The 17,603-nt window shown below is 38.7% G+C and overlaps 1 protein-coding gene across 1 annotated transcript; it reads right to left on the bottom strand.

Moving 5' to 3' along the window:
* Positions 1 to 1,129: 1,129 nt before the first annotated feature.
* LOC143344152 (pancreatic lipase-related protein 2) lies at positions 1,130 to 10,842 on the bottom strand. Its single transcript, XM_076769913.1, has 7 exons — positions 9,936 to 10,842; positions 6,906 to 7,177; positions 5,265 to 5,535; positions 4,233 to 4,472; positions 2,513 to 2,746; positions 2,080 to 2,407; positions 1,130 to 1,634 (listed from the first exon to the last, which is right to left on the bottom strand). Exons 1-7 carry the CDS (start codon positions 10,102 to 10,104, stop codon positions 1,529 to 1,531), a joined length of 1,620 nt encoding a protein of 539 aa, XP_076626028.1. The 5' UTR covers positions 10,105 to 10,842; the 3' UTR covers positions 1,130 to 1,528.
* Between the last annotated feature and the right edge of the window lie 6,761 nt (positions 10,843 to 17,603).

Here is a 17,603-nt window from a genome sequence, read left to right as displayed (position 1 = left end):
ACATCAAGCCTTTATTAGAAAACTAACGAAAGTCGACTTTTGTATGCACAGTTGATGAAAAAGAGACTGGTGAAAAAGGCAGTAGTGACCAAATACGACACACTATACAGGGTGTTCGGCCACACCTGGGAAAAATTTTAAGGGGGGATTCTAGGGGCCAAAATAAGACGAAAATCAAGAATACCAATTTGTTGATGGAGGCTTCGTTAACAAGTTATTAACAATTAAATTCAAAAATTTCAAATCATTCTTGAAAAATTATTTTCGATTGGGGGGGTTAATTACAATCATTTTTTGTGAATACACATACTACCGAAATCCTATCCACTTTCGAGAAAAAAAATCGGGAAGATACTGAAATTTTTAGACGAAATTAAAAAATTTCAAATCATACTAAAAAAATTATATTTAGCTACAGAGGTTAATTACAATCATTTTTGGTGAATACACATACCACCGAAATCCTATCCACTTTCGAGAAAAAAAATCGGGAAGATACTGAAATTTTTAGACGAAATTAAAAAATTTCAAATCATACTAAAAAAATTATATTTAGCTACAGAGGTTAATTACAATCATTTTTGGTGAATACACATACCACCGAAATCCTATCCACTTTCGAGAAAAAAAATCGGGAAGATACTGAAATTTTTAGACGAAATTAAAAAATTTCAAATCATACTAAAAAAATTATATTTAGTTACAGAGGTTAATTATAATCATTTTTGGTCATTACACATACCCCCGAAATTCTACGCATTTTCGAGAAAAAAATTCATTGCTGAAAATCTGATTAGGTGTCTCGACGAAAAAAAAAAATTTCAAATCGTTTTGAAAAAATTATTTTCGGCTGCGGGGGTCAATTACAATAATTTTTGGTGAATAGACATAACCCCGAAATCTTGCGCATTTTCGAGAAAAAAATTCAGTACGGGCGGAACTTTAAACGTTAATAACTTTTTAACGAAGCCTCCATCAACAAATTTGTATTCTTGATTTTCATCTTATTTTGGCCTCTAGAATCTGCCAGGGGTGGCCGAACACCCTGTATATTAGTCTAGCATGCATGAACTGGAAATTGTTGGTCTACAGTAAGGGAGAATCATTGCAGGGAGAAAATGACGTACGATACTAGTGAAAAAGTTCGATTTATTTCTGTAAAATGTAGCAATACAAAAGTCACATTGGAAAAATTGTGAAAACAGTTTATACAATAATATATCATCGATCCCTATGTATTTTAAAAATTATGAACCGAACGCGCACAGTCGAAACAAACTAAAGCTAACGACAACGAAGAAACAAAAGTTCCGCTGCTTCTTATATGGCAAAACAATATAGGGAATTTAAGTAATAATTGCAACAACTGTTTGAATTTATTCGGAACAAATAGGTGAGCTATAAAACTGTTGAACCGTTAATTATTTTGTTTATTATACGGTAACGAGTTTCGTCATTTTAACTTTTCACGTATATTATGGTTGATAAATTAAAAGTTCGACAAAACGAATTAAGTGTCGAGTTTCTCTTACGCGAATACCACGTTTAAATCGGCATCTTGGCAGTTCTCCACTGTGAAGATTTTAGGTTCGTTGGCGATCAGTATTTTCGTTTCGTCTGGGCATACGGTGATCCTAAATCAACAAGAAAAGGATAAATAATACGTGTGTTATCTTAGAAAAAGTGACTAATCCTCGGGTTCGTTTGATGTAGAAAATATAGAGTGTTCGACCATCTCGAGGAAAAATTTTAATGGAAGATCCCAGAGGTCAAAATAAGACGAAAATCAAGAATATTAATTTGTTGATCGAGGCTTCGTTAAAGAGTTATTAACGTTTAAAGTAACGCCTGTAGATAGGCAATGCTGCGTACAGCTGCGTGCGCGCGACAGGTTGGTCCCAGTGGTTCTCAGTCACGAAACTGTAAGGCTGTCGACGCGTCAGTAAAGTTTCTCATGCTGAGTGAGTTTACGAGACAAAATTTTACCCAGAGATGGTCGAACACACTGTATACATAACTTTCAGTTAGTCGTCCATCGAACTATGAATTGTAATCGTTGCATAATTTTCGAATACGTACCCATGAACGGATTCCAAACTATCGACGACCAGCGAATCGACGTAGACGCGTGGGGTGTGAAGAAGCCTCCACGTGAGCACATTTAAGAAAGAAGTATGATACTCCCAGGTGATTTCGACCGCTTTCGGTTTTCCGACCACTTCGCCGGGCAGGACGACCGTGTGGGTGCTACCGGGCTCGTAATATTTCGACTGCGAGCTGAGCTGCATCCTCTCCGTCTTCTTATTGGTGTCGCCGACAACTCGGATTACGAACGTGCCAACTTCGCCGCCGTGGTCCAAGCTCTCGTTCGTTCTCGAGATGTTTATCGTCACTCTATAGTGGCCCCCTGTTACCGTTACATAAAACGTATCGATTCTGGATAAATATCCTATTTACAAGGGACGATTTTCCAATCCGGAAAGTGAACGAAGGATTGTAATTGATTACTAACTGCAATATGGCTTTTCCGAGCTTGTCATTAAGTAGACGGATGCATGGTAATTCCCAGGTTGGGCGTCCAATCCAAATTTCGGACAGTACTGGTTCACGCAGTCGAAGCAGCTGCCTTCTTGGAACTTGTCCCAGGAGGAGCAAGGAACCCCCAAGAACGGACACGCCGTATTGATACTTTCCGTGAAGTACTCGTAACTGCGAATATGATTGCAGCTGAGAAATCTCTTGATGCCTAAAATGAAAAAAAATGATTTTGCTGATTTTTCTTGAAAACTCGGTTTTGATTTGTAGTCATTTTGTTTGACGCCCTACAGAAAAGTTGTCTAATACTTTTTTGTAGGTACCCATGAGCTCTACTGCAGAAAAAAGTTTCATTGAAATATATTCAATATTGTAGAAGTATTGGCTGTTTGAAAATTGGACCACTTTTATGGGGTTTTTCGCATTTCACGGGTTCAAGGAGCAACTTTTCCAATACTTTTAGAATTTCTACATATTCTTCGCTAAAATACACGTTGATTGCTTTTTGAAATATTAAAATCGTCCAATCCGTTCAGAAGTTATGACGTTTTAAAGATATGCATGAAATTTCGGGGCAGCATTTCTACCCTCACATTAGATTTTCAGTAATGAATTTTTTTCTCGAAAATGCGTAGAAATTCGGGGGTATGTGTATTCACCAAAAATGATTGTAATTGACCCCTGCAACCAAAAATAATTTTTCCAGAATGATTTGAAACTTTTTAATTTCGTCGACCTTGTCCACCTACTCGAATTTTTTTCTCAAAAATGCGTAGGATTTCAGGGGTATGTGTATTCACCAAAAATGATTGTAATTGACCCCTGTAACCAAAAATAATTTTTCCAGAATGATTTGAAACTTTTTAATTTCGTCGACTTTGTCCACCTATTCGAATTTTTTTCTCGAAAATGCGTAGAAATTCGGGGGTATGTGTATTCACCAAAAATGATTGTAATTGACCCCTGCAACCAAAAATAATTTTTCCAGAATGATTTGAAACTTTTTAATTTCGTCGACTTTGTCCACCTACTCGAATTTTTTTCTCAAAAATGCGTAGGATTTCAGGGGTATGTGTATTCACCAAAAATGATTGTAATTGACCCCTGCAACCAAAAATAATTTTTCCAGAATGATTTGAAACTTTTTAATTTCGTCGACTTTGTCCACCTACTCGAATTTTTTTCTCAAAAATGCGTAGGATTTCAGGGGTATGTGTATTCACCAAAAATGATTGTAATTAATCCCTGTAACTAAATATAATTTTTTTAGTATGATCTGAAATTTTTTAATTTTGTCTAAAAATTTCAGTACCTACTCGAATTTTTTTCTCGAAAATGCGTAGGAATTCAAGGGTATGTGTATTCACCAAAAATGATTGTAATTGACCCCTGCAACCAAAAATAATTTTTCCAGAACGATTTGAAATTTTTTAATTTAATTTAATAACTTTTTAACGAATCCTCAATCAAGAAATTGATATTCTTGATTTTCGTTTTATTTTGGCCTCTAGGATCTCATTAAAATTTTCCCTATGGGTTGTCAAACACCCTACATATACGTTCCTCCCAATATTCCAATATCCTAGTATCTAAAACGGGATGAGAAACGCTTCAGACTCTTTTCTTTTCCACATCGTGTTTTGTCTTCCATTCTCCCTCCTCTCGTAAAAGTCGATTACGAAACGGGGAAATCTCACCTCGAAAGAAACTCCCACGTTCCAAGGTTATAGAATTGAGGACACCCTCGTTGCAACCGGGTTGATTGCGGCCGCCGTTTGGATAGAAATCGATATGCGCGACCGGTTGAGTGATACCAAGGCCACCGCTGATAAAAGGATTGCAATCGGTATGGATGGCTGTGACGAACGTGGCGTCTGTCGGATCCAGTCGCACCATAGTCGACGTGTTGCTGAAATGCGGTTCCGCAGGATCGAGACCTGTTTTCACAAACAAAATGAAAACGTCACACAAGCTTTCAGCTTTGCTGGTTATATTGTTGCAACCGCAATTCGACAGAGTCAGAGTTTGCCACATTTTCGATCCAATAATTTTACAGAATTTTTCAAGAACCGTACATTTATTTATTTTTACGCAACTACATCCTTCTTTTGAAACTTTACAATTTCAATCCAGCGACGTAAAGTCTCTCGAATCGATTTCGGCTTGAAAGTCGACCCGTGACCATCGAAATTTATTTCGTTCGTGTCTTTCGGTACGAAATTTTCCGTAAGGTCGCCTCCGTGTTTTAAAATCTATTTTCTCCTTGTCGCGGTGCCCATATCATACGAGCGTCACGTAAGAATTACCACATGTCCCGTCGCAACGTTGCTTCTGGTGCGTTACATCCATATTGCGCAAAGGCGGAAGTCATTTTTCGGTCCGGCGGGATAATAAATTAAAAGCCCAGGTTGAGCAGGAAAGGAAACGCTACCGTACTCGTGGCGAGACTTTTAAAAGTTTCCAGTAATATTACGTCCAAACTTTCGGTAATCGTTTACAGAAAGTGACGACCACGGTGATTTCTAAGAACGTTATATCGGAACGAATTAAATAATTAACGATAATTTCGAACCGTCGAAGGAACTTTGATTCCCTCTATCTCCAAAGCTCAGTAATCTCTTTGGCCACGATTGTGCCACAGCCTACTTGTGCAAGAAACATTTGACGCTAAGTTATTGCTTAAGATTAACAAAATTCCAGCTTACAAACGTCATTGCTCGATTACCCACCCGTGATTCTTCCAAGGCGATGTTGATACGTGTGCCTCATAAAGTACCCGATATAGCCACAAGTGTGAGCCCCAAGGCTGTGCCCTATACAGTGCATCTTCGATGGATCGATTCCGCCAATCTCGATTAATTGAGACGCCAAACGAGCCGTCATCGCGCCAACCAGTCTGGTGTTGGCAACAGCTTGCGTGTAAGGTGGACCCGCTCCACCGATCCAGTTAACGATCACCACGTTGCAATCTTCTCGAATCAGCAGCTCTGACATTGTCTTCTACAATAATTAAGATATTTAATATTAGCCTAGTATTTCAGTGTCGTTCGTTCAAATACTCGTTCGAAATTCAGGGGGGTATTTCTCTCCAAACTATCACTTTTTGGGCCTCTTTTGTGATTTTTTTCTTTAACGACAGTTAGGCTGTTTCGCACTGAGACTTCGTAGATATACAGGGTATTCGACTATCCCTGGGAAAAATTTTAATGGAGGATTCTAGAGGCCAAAATAAGACGAAAATCAAGAATACCAATTTGTTGATAGAGGCTTCGTTAAAAAGTTATTAATGATTAAGTTCCACCAGTACTGGATTTTTTTTCTCGAAAATGCGCAGGATTTCGGGGGTATGTCTATTCACCAAAAATGATTGTAATTGACCTCCCTAGCTAGAAATAATTTTTTTAGAACGATTTGAAATTTTTTTTTTCGTCGAAAAATTTAGGCACCTACCCCCTGTCGATTTTCCTTAAAAATTCGTTTTTCATTTTTAATAAATTTGTTCGACGCCCAATAGAAAAGTTGTCTAATACTTTTTTGTAGGCACCCATGAGCTCTACTTCAGAAAGAAGTTTCATTGAAATATATTCACAATTGTAGGACTTATGGCTGTTTGAAATTTGGACCATTTTTATAGGGGTTTTTCTCATTGTGCGGGGTCAAGGACCAACTTTTCGAATATTTTTGCGATTTGTACGCATTGTCCATCAAATTACGCGTAGTTTGCTTTTTTAAATATTACAATCGTCCAATCCGTTCAGAAGTTATGACGTTTTAAAGATTCGCATGAAAATTCGGGCAGACATTTCTGGCCAGAAATTATATTTTCGGTAAGGAATTTTTTTCTCGAAAATGGTTAAGATTACAAGGATATGTCTAATGACCAAAAATGATTGTAATTGACCTCCCTAGCTAGAAATAATTTTTTTAGAACGATTTGAAATTTTTTTTTTTCGTCGAAAAATTTCACACTTTCTCGAATTTTTTTCTCGAAAGTACGTAGGATTTCGGGGGTGTGTGTAATGACCAAAAATGATTGTAATTAACCCCTGTAACTAAATATAATTTTTTTAGTATGATTTGAAATTTTTTAATTTCGTCTAAAAATTTCAGCACCTACCCGATTTTTTTTCTCGAAAGTGGATAGAAATTCGAAGGTAGTTATAATGACCAAAAATGATTGTAATTTATCCCCGCAACCGAAAATAATTTTTCCAGAATGATTTGAAATTCTTGAATTTATGTATTTTTTTCGTGAAAAAATATTAAAAATTCCGGGAGTTACGACTTCCAGATGAAAGAGACGTTCGTATCGTTTAAACGTTGCTCGTCATGAAACTTTCGCGTGATTTTATAATTGTAAAATCACGTACCAGAACCCATGTTTTATCGCCGTTGTCGAGGAATCCGTGAACGACGATGTAGAAATTGTTCTTTTTTCGTAATGGTAATTCTTTAATTGTTTCGAATTTGTTGATTTTCAGCTCGTACGGTTGTCCTGGATTGTCGCGCGTGTAAACCAAGTAACGAGGGTTGATGCTGTCTGGACGAGCTGGAAACGAGGACACTGGTCTGTTGTCGCCGGACCATGGCGGACCGATATAGAAGCAACCGTATGGTTGGAAGCACCTCCACATGTACCAGCCTGTGAAACAAAGAATTCTTTCAAGTACTTTTAGAATTACTAGTGATCTCTGTGATTTTCAGAACCTTCTAGGATTCATGGAGCGAAGAAACCACTGGATCTGCTCGAGAACACTTTCGTTGGTCGATAGAAGACTAGTTTTTTACTGGAATGTAAAAAACTTCCAAAATATGCATTGCACGAAAAACTTTTGTGTACAAAGGTTGCATAGTTTAAAGAGGTCCATTTACTTTTTTCATGGGTGAAGGTGGTCCGGAAATTTGAAGGTCTTTCTTTTAAATGGAATACTTTTCATACCAAAATATGGAGGAACATCAAATTCTCAGTAAAAAAGCGTCGATTAGCTCTAAACCTAATAACTAACGAGCAATTTTACTTTGTTTCTTGACAAGTTTCTTCGCGTAATATCAAATTAAAGACAACAGATGAAAATTCTCAAGAAATGAAGCGAAATTAGCTATTAGATTTAGGGCTACCAAAGGTCCATACTTTCTCACTCAGAATCCGATATTCTTCCATATTTTGATACAAAAAAAAATTCTCAAATCTCCGAAACGCCTCCACCTATAAAAAAAAGTAAATACTCTGCATAGTGTACCCCTTTGAACCATGCAACTGGCCACCCTGTATTAGAGACAGACATGTTATCTCGTGCAAGGGAAATAATGGACGAAAATTGGATATTCCAACACGATAATGACACAGCACCTATAATATCAAATATTTCTGTACGTTGATCGTAGAACCTTGTTTGACCATCGCTCTTTAATCGAACGTTTCTAATCGTAAATAAGTTATGAAACGAAAGAGGGGGGAAAATAGAGGAACGTGAATGTAAGTGTAAGTGGTTGGCAGTCACGTGCATGGGACTTCCGTCGCGCTAATCGTTAATCCAACAGCCAGACAAAACAGTGGCAAAGTCTTCGAGGAACTGATAGAATACAGCATGCAGAGATAACATTAATACGCCAGATAACCCCTGGATAGCATAGCAATTCGTTTCTCGTTGTTGGAGCGTTCGTACACTGTAAAAGAATTATGCCCGCCACGACTCCGTAAGATAGATGACTGCCCGATGACGTCAGTCTCGTGCTCCTAGTTTCTAAAAGCATTCTTCGAGTTTACTCGAACATCTCGCGTTCATTAACGAGTCTTGTGCATTGGTCGCCCCGATAGCGTTATCTAATTCGTGAAATAGCATTTGTAAGAAACCGAGAGAAACAGCCATCAAGTTCGTCGATCTCCCACCCCTGGCACATCGCACAATACACATACAGGGTGTTCGACCACCTCTGGGAAAAATTTTAATGGGAGATTCTGGAGGCCAAGATAAGAAGAAAATTTCTTGATCGAGGCTTCGTTAAAAAGTTATTAAAAAATTAACTTAAAAAATTTCAAATCATTCTGAAAAAATTATGTTTAGTTGCGGGGGTCAAGTACAGTCATTTTTGGTCAGTAGATATGCCACCAAAATCCTACTCAGTTTCGAGAAAAAAATTCCTTACCGAAAATATAATTTCTGGCCAGAAATGTCAGCCTGAATTTTCATGCGAATCTTTAAAACGTCATAACTTCTGAACGGATTGGACGATTTTAATGTTTAAAAAAGCAAACTACGCGTATTTTAGTGAAGAATATGTAAAAATTCCAAGATTATTCGAAAATTTGATCCTTAACCCCGAAAAGTGAGTAAAACCCCCATAAAAATGGCCCAATTTTCAAACGGCCATAACTCCTATGATAGTGAACGTATCTCATTGAAAATTAGTATGGAACTAGTACTCATGGATACCTACAGAAAAGTATTAAACAACTTTTCCGTACAGCGTCAACCAAATTTATTAAAAATCAGAAACGAATTTTTAAGAAAAATCGACCAGGGGGTAGGTGTTAACATTTTTCGGCGAAAAAAAAATTTCAAATCGTTCTGGAAAAATTATTTTCGATTGTGGAGGTCAATTGCAATTATTTTTGGTGAATAGACATACCCCGTTATACCACGTTAATAACGTTTTAACAAAGCCTCAATCAATAAATTGATTTTCCATTAAAATTTTTCCCAGAGGTGGCCGAACACCCTGTATAGTGCTTTAATGCTAGAAACACGTTTACGGTGTATTTGTTTGTACCACGGAAGAAATAATAATAATACAATGTTCTTATTATAAACTACAATTTTCACAAAATCCAGTCGAGTAAGTTTTTCACAATTTTTATTGGAAATTAAGACTGGGTCATTTCGATGGCTTTAATAAATTCTGAATTTTAAACGATTCTTCCTGGAAATCCCAAGTGTCTTCCCTTGGTGAGAGTATTGAAAATCTTAGAACTTTCGAGAAACATAGAATAAAGCTCGCAGTTACTACTTTTACGAAAGGTGCATACCATTCATATTCGCGTCGTGCATTTGAGTAACAGTTGAATTCAACTTTTAGAAAGAAAGATATATTCGAAGATCAGTCAAGAATATAGTATCACATTTAGCGTACGATTAAAAAATGATTGAAAAAATAAAGAAATATATTTGTTCCAACAGGATTCTGGCTACTGGTGAACATAGTTCTATTTCTGTACGTAAGTACAACTCAAAAACCATAAGCCTTCGCTCAAAACCGGGTACCATTCGATCCAGTAGCTTAAAAAATAAGCGCCAGGCCTCGAGACCTAGTTAGAAGACTATATTCGATAGGAGGGGCACCGTAAAAAATTTTTAATCGACTTTTCACGAGTTTTTAAAACGTTACGCTATCGTACTCACTGTCCTCGAGGTCGAATCGATTTTCTTCCTCCTCCGGTGACAAAGTAGTGGTCGTCACGTTCCGTGTACCGAGATTGTTGTCGACGGCCTGCGAGCCAGGCTTGTCTCTTAGGGTCGCGATCATGTTGGCGGTGGCCGCGAATATCAACATCGTCTCGTTGAGCAACATTTCGAGCTGGTTTTCGGCCGAAGTCGCGAACGAGCGAAGAACGAACAAAAAAGAAATGGCCAAACTTCTCGAACAAAAATTTCACTCGGTCTGGTCGGCGAATGCTCTCGAAGAAATTTTCTTCTTCTTCATGATCTCTCCGCGAGAGCGCACCGACGCGAAGAGTAGACGGAGAGACAGTTGTTGCGTCCGGCTTCGGCTGTGACCATTCTCGATTTCCGATTCGCGCCTCGATAATTCGCCGAGCGCGTAGCAAAAGCGTTAGAAAAAAAATTGATTGACGCAAGCGGTGATAGCCGGGACGGGAAAGACGACGAGACAAACAGGGCGTTGCAAAATAAACGAAAACTCGGACGTCTGTGTCGTCTGATCGGCGGGAATATTGTTCGCCGTTCGCGTCGATATCGTTCCTTTCTTTTTTTTTTTAATATCCGGTCGCTCCCTTCTCGATATCGTCCAGCGATATTCGCCAAGTTCGCGGTAATTTACTATCTCGATAAATAATTAAGAATAAATACAGTTTTCCTCGACGATCCTTCTAATGTTTATCGCGAACCGTACGATAACCATAATTCGATTAGAAATCGCATCCAGACTGTACGGTGGGCCAAGCTGGTATCGACGAACGTTCCGGTGATCGCGTATCGCGCGCACAACGTTCGCATGACCGCGTTAATTCGATCAGGCCAGAACGTGGACGAACGTTTCGAGGGTTCAAAGTCACGGACGTGGTACGCGTTATCGCGTAGAAAGAAACGGAGCTCGCCGATCGAGCAACCACCGCGCACTAATCGCTAAAAAATGCTAGCCGCCTGGTCTTGGTTCGCTTTATCGCGCGTTCTGCCCCACTCTGGTTCCGTTTCTCGTTGTTCCCGTTCGATCGGGACGACAAAGTCATGGGAAGCTGGACGGGGCAGCCGGACTCTGTAGAAAAGGAAACGTCTCTCGTCGTGAAAACCGGACGAGCCACGTTCGTCCACGCACGGAGTCACAAAAGGTCCACCCGGTCTTTTCTTCTCGCCCCCCCCCCGCGGTTCCTCTTCCTCTGAACTGGTCCACGGAATTTCGCCGAACGCGGCCAAACCGTTCGTAAACCCAGGGAATCACTGAACTCTCCGTCCTCCTAATTCACGACTAATTAAGACCGATCAAAGGCGGCCGGGACGCGTCCAACCGATTGCGTGGGCGTTTTGTCTCCGAAGCCGGATGGCGGCGAGACACTCGCTCTCACGGTAGTCCAAGAAGCGTCATTTCCTGGACAAATGTCGATTTTGTTAACTTTTACAGATATTTAACTCTGCAACGAGACGTATCATTATCTATTTAAAGTATAAATTTTATGACATAGATTGCTAACAGAGGATTACATAAATTTTCGAACAATTATCGTTCGGTGCAGAGTTCTGCGATGCACATGGATAATCCGAAAAAGTGTTAAAGCTATCCCTGAAAGATGCAAATGCTTTTTCCTAGAACCTGGAATCCCCCTCTACTTGCACGTTTAGGGAGAACCAATTTTAGAAACATGTTCCCCTAGTCATCGTCACCGGTGGACTTCCTTTTAGATCCCGCGGCAATTCCAATTAAGGGTATCCAATTGGCGCGTACGTTCCTCCCTTCTGAACCATCTTTTTTCAGGGTGGTTTTCCCAGACCTCTCATTTCTGTTATCATCAGCTTTTCTGTTTTTCCTATGCCCTTTACCTGGTTTCTCTTCTGTTTTCTCTCAATTTGTTTCACGCATTCCTCTGTTCCTCCTGGCTCTTTTATTTTCTTGATCCATTCGTCTATTTTCTCCCCTTATTTCTCTTCCTTCTAACTCACTTTTATTCTTTATATTCTTTATATCGCTAGAGTAACATTATTGAGATTAGTCTGACTCACTCTTGTAGGAATGTAAGGTATGTTAAAGCATGGAAAGGAAAGAAACGTGAACCTGGAAAATGGTGTAATAAGACAGAATGTATTCTTTGTGCCTTTCATTCTTATCTCTGCATATCTTCTTTCATCTTTGTAGCTTCTATCTCTTTAGACTCCTTTCTGCAATATTTCTTCAATTCATTAATTAAATTATAGTGTCGATCGTCGGATCACGCATATTTACGTACATATGTTGTTCTATAGTTCATCTTCTTGCAGATCTCTCATTACGTAGACTCAGAGACTTTGAACTTGGCCTTTTACTACGACTAATCGTAACGTAACATAATGTTTACTATTTCTATTACCGCTGCGTGAAATAAACTAACGTAATGTTATATCGCGACGTAAAAAATATTCAAGATAACGTGTTAAAAAAGCTTGCATATTTTGTACAAGTTGAACTTCGTACAAAGTTACTGACGCAAAAGACACTTATTTTCAGAATTATTGTTTGAAGCGAACAACTAAATGCGTCGTAGATAGATGATAAAATAACGCAAGTCTAATTTTAGAAAATTAAGATATTTATTAGAAGAAACTATAATGGAAAAAAAATAAAATTCATGTTTTGATACATAGAAGGGTGAAATTGAAAAATTATATTATTCTTTCTCCATAATTAGACGTCACAAATGTAACAAATATACAGGGTGTTCTAGAGGCCAAAATAAGATGAAAATCAAGAATAAAAATTTGTTGATGGAGGCATCGTTAAAAAATTATTAACAATTAAATTCAAAAATTTCAAATCGTTCTGGAAAAATTATATTTGGATGCAGGGGTCAATTACAATCATTTTTGGTGAATAGACATACCCCCGAAATCCTATCCACTTTCGAGAAAAAAATTCGAGTTGATGCTGAAATTTTTAGACGAAATTAAAAAATTTCAAATCGTTCTGAAAAAATTATATTTGGATGCAGAGATCAATTATAATCATTTTTGGTGAATAGACATACCCTCGAATTCCTATCCACTTTCGAGAAAAAAATTCAGAGTGGATAAATTAACGATCAGAATTTCTTTACGAAACATCAAATTGAAGATTTGAAACAAGAAAGAAGGATTAAATTTGCTAAAAGTGCATTTAATTAAAATTTTAAAGTAGTAGGAAAAGTTATTTCCTCCATTACATTAATTGCATCGTATTAATTAATATTTATTATACATTTTGAAATATTTACACTGTCACAACCGTCACCGGTCTACCCTAATACCAGGAAACAAGCAGATTTTACCCTTCTGCGTGGCGATCGATCGACGTGGTTCGGCGACTCTCCTGAATCAATAGACGGGGCTCGATGGGGGTTCTTTCTAGTAAAGTTGCCCCGGTAAATTGAAACCAGTACACCCAGCATCCCCCATTGTCATTTAACCCCCGTGAAAATAGCCTCCTGTGCTGTCATACTTTCCCAATGTCGAACACCCCTAAGATGTCTCTCGTGTTTGCTCGGTGGATGTTGCACAATCACCCTAAACGTGAAATTTTCGGTTGATGCATCGTCTGTGTCTGCATTACGTTCGCGAGTATCCTTTGCGTTAGCGTTTCTTTGCAATATTTCGATCGTTAACGAAGTAGGATGTTGAAACAGCCCTAAAAACAGCCCTGCCTCGTCAGAGAACCACACGAATACTAGATCAGGGGCATGCAATTAGCGAACTTATGGAGCCACGTACAACGTGGTACGAGGATGCCTTGGAGCTCGTCGATGGTTGGGCAAAGGGGAGAGTAGCTCGAACATGAACACCCTAAACATCGTCGTTGAAACTCTGTAACTTTCCTGTTAGCTTGGTACTCGAACCGTACGAATGTTGCATCGTGATTAACCCTACAAGTATGAATGACACTCCTGTCACGCGATGTCAAAACATGTCACGCTCGACCCCTTGCGTACGATCGAGTTTCGTTCGAATCAGAACGAATCTTAAGAAACTATCGTATGCAAAGTAAAGGAACGAACAACGTGTTAATTAATTTTAGAATCGCGTCTGAACCAAATCGTTCGTAGGAATAAATTTAAATGAAATGTTTCAACTATAGAACTACCGGAGCTGATGGAAACATGGCTGGATTCTACTTTGTTCCAAGTCGAAGGGGCCTTCGGGACCCTTGTAATACTCCTTCTAACCCCTGTTACCCTGTTACATTGCCCTATCGTGCCTCCATTCACCTAGTACGTATTCGTGAAATGGTAGAGAAATATTCTTTCGAGATCGCAGATACGCTCGGTGTGACCCTTTCGTTGGTCGATAAAATTAAGAGACACGGAAAAGAAACAAGGAACCAGCTAATGCAACGCTTCAGAACTCTTCAGTATTCATTGTATCAATTCTTACTAGTATAGAATTTTTATGTGTTTCGAATATTCTTTTCGCCAGTATTTAAACTGAAATTCTCCATTTTTGAACCATTCGCGCATCTAGGCAGAACGCCCTGCGTTTCACTCTAAGACAAACACTTGTCGTTCTCACTCGACGAATCATTCGTTTCCATTCGTTATTCCATAACAATATCCTAATATCGTCTAATATTCTATTTCAGATCTTTCCAGTAACGAAGCGATAATATTTTCGAAGTAAATAGAAGCTACTTGCAGCTATCTTGACGCTGCAGGGAAGAAGTTAGTCGAAGAACAGTCGAGCAAGAAAAGTAGAACCTTTAAAAATTAAAAAATAGAAGAGGAGGAGGAAAAGAAATACGAACGATGTTTCGTGAAGAAGTTAAAATAACAACTTGGAAGACAACTTGGAATATTATTGTATTCTTTGAAGAAGATAGAGTCTACGAGAACTGCATTTCAGATGAGTACAAGACACAAATACAGTGTCTGTGATTTGGATAATCAAAAGAAGCAAACGCAAATAAATGATTTTTGGTGGATTGTGTGGTCTAACGAGACAAATGTTGCATCAAAGATAACACTGTTGGAGAAATTTTTTAAATTAAAGAAAGACGCTAGAAATGTGTCATCTAGCCCAATAAATAACACACTAAATAATTAAACGTTTGTATGATAATTCCATTATACTCTAAAGGAACGTTCGAACCATTTTAATACTTTCGAACGAATTCTCTCGTGCATAAGGGTGAATTAGAAAACAAAGGTACTTTTTCCCCCCTTCTTTTCACGAGAGATTGAGCTTGGAATCCTTTTGAAGGATTCTCAAAGGGCCGCCACGAGATACAACCACTCATTTCCTCATGGTTCCCTAGTAAAAGTGCGTAGGCGTATGCCTTTTAGGGACCAATTCCCATAAAATGACTCTTTTGTCCTTTAAGGACGTTTCATTGAAATTTTGGCCAGTTTCACTTGTGGTTTTATGACCTCCTGTCGTAAAAGTTTGTGCATCGCTCAGCGTAACGCGTTTACGTAACTCTGCATTGTTCCACGAGGCTTGCATAGTACTCCATTTATTATGAATATGATTGAGAGTGGAGTGAGACTCGGTCAGTCAATCAGATTGGGGTGTAAAGGCGGTCTACAAGAGAAAGGGTGAATTTACTCGGAAATCAAGCAGTTGTCGACTAAGAGAGTCGCGTAGAGTTCAAGTGAAATATTTTAAGTGAATTTTCCAGTCATGAAAAATCCTATAAGTGAGTCTACTTCAAGATCACATTGTATGGTAATGCAATCTTTTTAAGTTTCAACGATCTAAACCGCCACTGGGCACACTTATAACACCAGATTGCAATCGTCTGTTCCTTGAATTTTCTTTGCTTTCCTCAGCCAGACACTTGTATCCCCAACGATTTCTTAAGTTAGAAAAGTAGAGAAAAGAGGTTGTTGCATCACCTCCCGTACTCGCCACCAGAGGGCTAAGCTCTTGTCTCTCTCGCAAGCACTCGACAGATTCGTTTGTTGCTATATATACGCTCCTCAGACGACTATCGAATATCCCGGAAAGAAAAAGTATAAACTTAACCTTCTGATAAGAGGAGGTGGTTTCCCAAAAACGTCAAAGGAAAACCATAAAATTCGTTCTTTCTGACAGGCCTTTCCTTCCAAAAGTTCAAGTATTACTCCTCACTTTTATCGTGTTTACTTATTTGAAATTATTTTTGCAAAAACTGCAATCGATCTCCTTCGTATTATGATCGCATTCTTCGCTTTGGTCCATCATTCCTGAATAATAGGACGACAGACGCGAGGGTTGCAAACCTCGTAAATTATGTTCTCTTGTCGTATGGACAGAGACGAGTAGACACGAAGAGTATTAGGATAATATGACGGTGGTATGTACTCGTTATCTTGAGACGACATTCTGGTCTCCTGGAGGCGGTTCCCTCTCACAAACATCAATGCCGTTTACTATAAGCATTATGCACGTGTGTTTAATGTCTGTTCGCCGTGTGCACGCACGTCTCTCGTTTTACCTGACGTAACACGTCCGTCGGTTTTGTTTTTATAGTGCAAGCACACGCACAATCAGGATACCATAGCGTAGAGAGGGTTGTCGGGGTGTACCTGGTCGTCCTTGGCGATCGCCAACGAGCCTTACAGAAACTGGCAATGGTGGGTGGTGGGGCGGTGCTTTATTTTATCCGTACGCAAGTTTTTAAATTCACTCTACAATACTACCCACATTTTCATATCTCTTACTTCTATATCCCTCCTTAAATCTAAGTTTTGAAACTTATGAAAAATGAAAAACGAATTTTTAAGTAAAATCGACGGGGGGTAGGTGCCTAAATTTTGTGACGAATAAAAAAATTTCAAATCGTTCTGGAAAAATTATTTTCGGTTGCGGGGGTCAATTACAATCATTTTTTGTGAATAGACATACCTTCGAATTCCTACACATTTTTGAGAAAAAAATTCTTTTCGAAATCGGTAAGTGGACAAATTAAAAAATTTTTATATAAAAAGAAATTTACGATTATGTATTTCAAATACAAATAAAAATCATGACACATGAAAGAAAACGATATTTGTAGTAATGTACTTTTGAGTTTTCCTACAGGCCTCTGCTGACCATTGCTGACCACTGCTGACCACTGCTGACCACTCTTGATACTTCTGACAACGTATAACCACAGACGAAGTATACGAGTAGACCTTTCACCTTATGGACTTTCGTGGCCCAATCAGTCTGCCATACCGACCTGAAAATTCGGAGGTGATTCTAGCGGCCTCTTCTCATGGATGGTGGTCAGTAGAGAAACTCACTGAATTAGTGTGATAGATAAACAGGCTAGTTGTGTGTAAATGCATATGAGCTGAGAAATACGAATTATTCGCGATTCTTTGATTAGTTAAAGTTGTAAGTAATTTGCATGTGATCATCGAAGTGAATAATGTTAACAAATTCAAGAATCTTGTCATCTGCTATTATAAATCGACAAAAGTGTGAGTTATATTTAATTTGTACAACATTATGTCGCCATCCATCGATACGTATAATTCTAAAGTCAAGGTATTTACGTTATTCTAGAAAGTCGCGTATCCGCGGTTTCTACCTGATGCATCTCTATTCCTTTCCGAATAACAAGCTTCGCGAGACATCGGCCCTTCCCCCACCCCGCCAACTAATTCACGAGCGTTACCGAGCACAACGAAGAGCCATCAGTTGTACTTC

The sequence above is a fragment of the Colletes latitarsis genome, chromosome 7, assembly GCF_051014445.1.
Source record: "Colletes latitarsis isolate SP2378_abdomen chromosome 7, iyColLati1, whole genome shotgun sequence".
NCBI lineage: Eukaryota > Metazoa > Arthropoda > Insecta > Hymenoptera > Colletidae > Colletes > Colletes latitarsis.
This window is presented reverse-complemented; position numbering and strand designations above follow the sequence as displayed.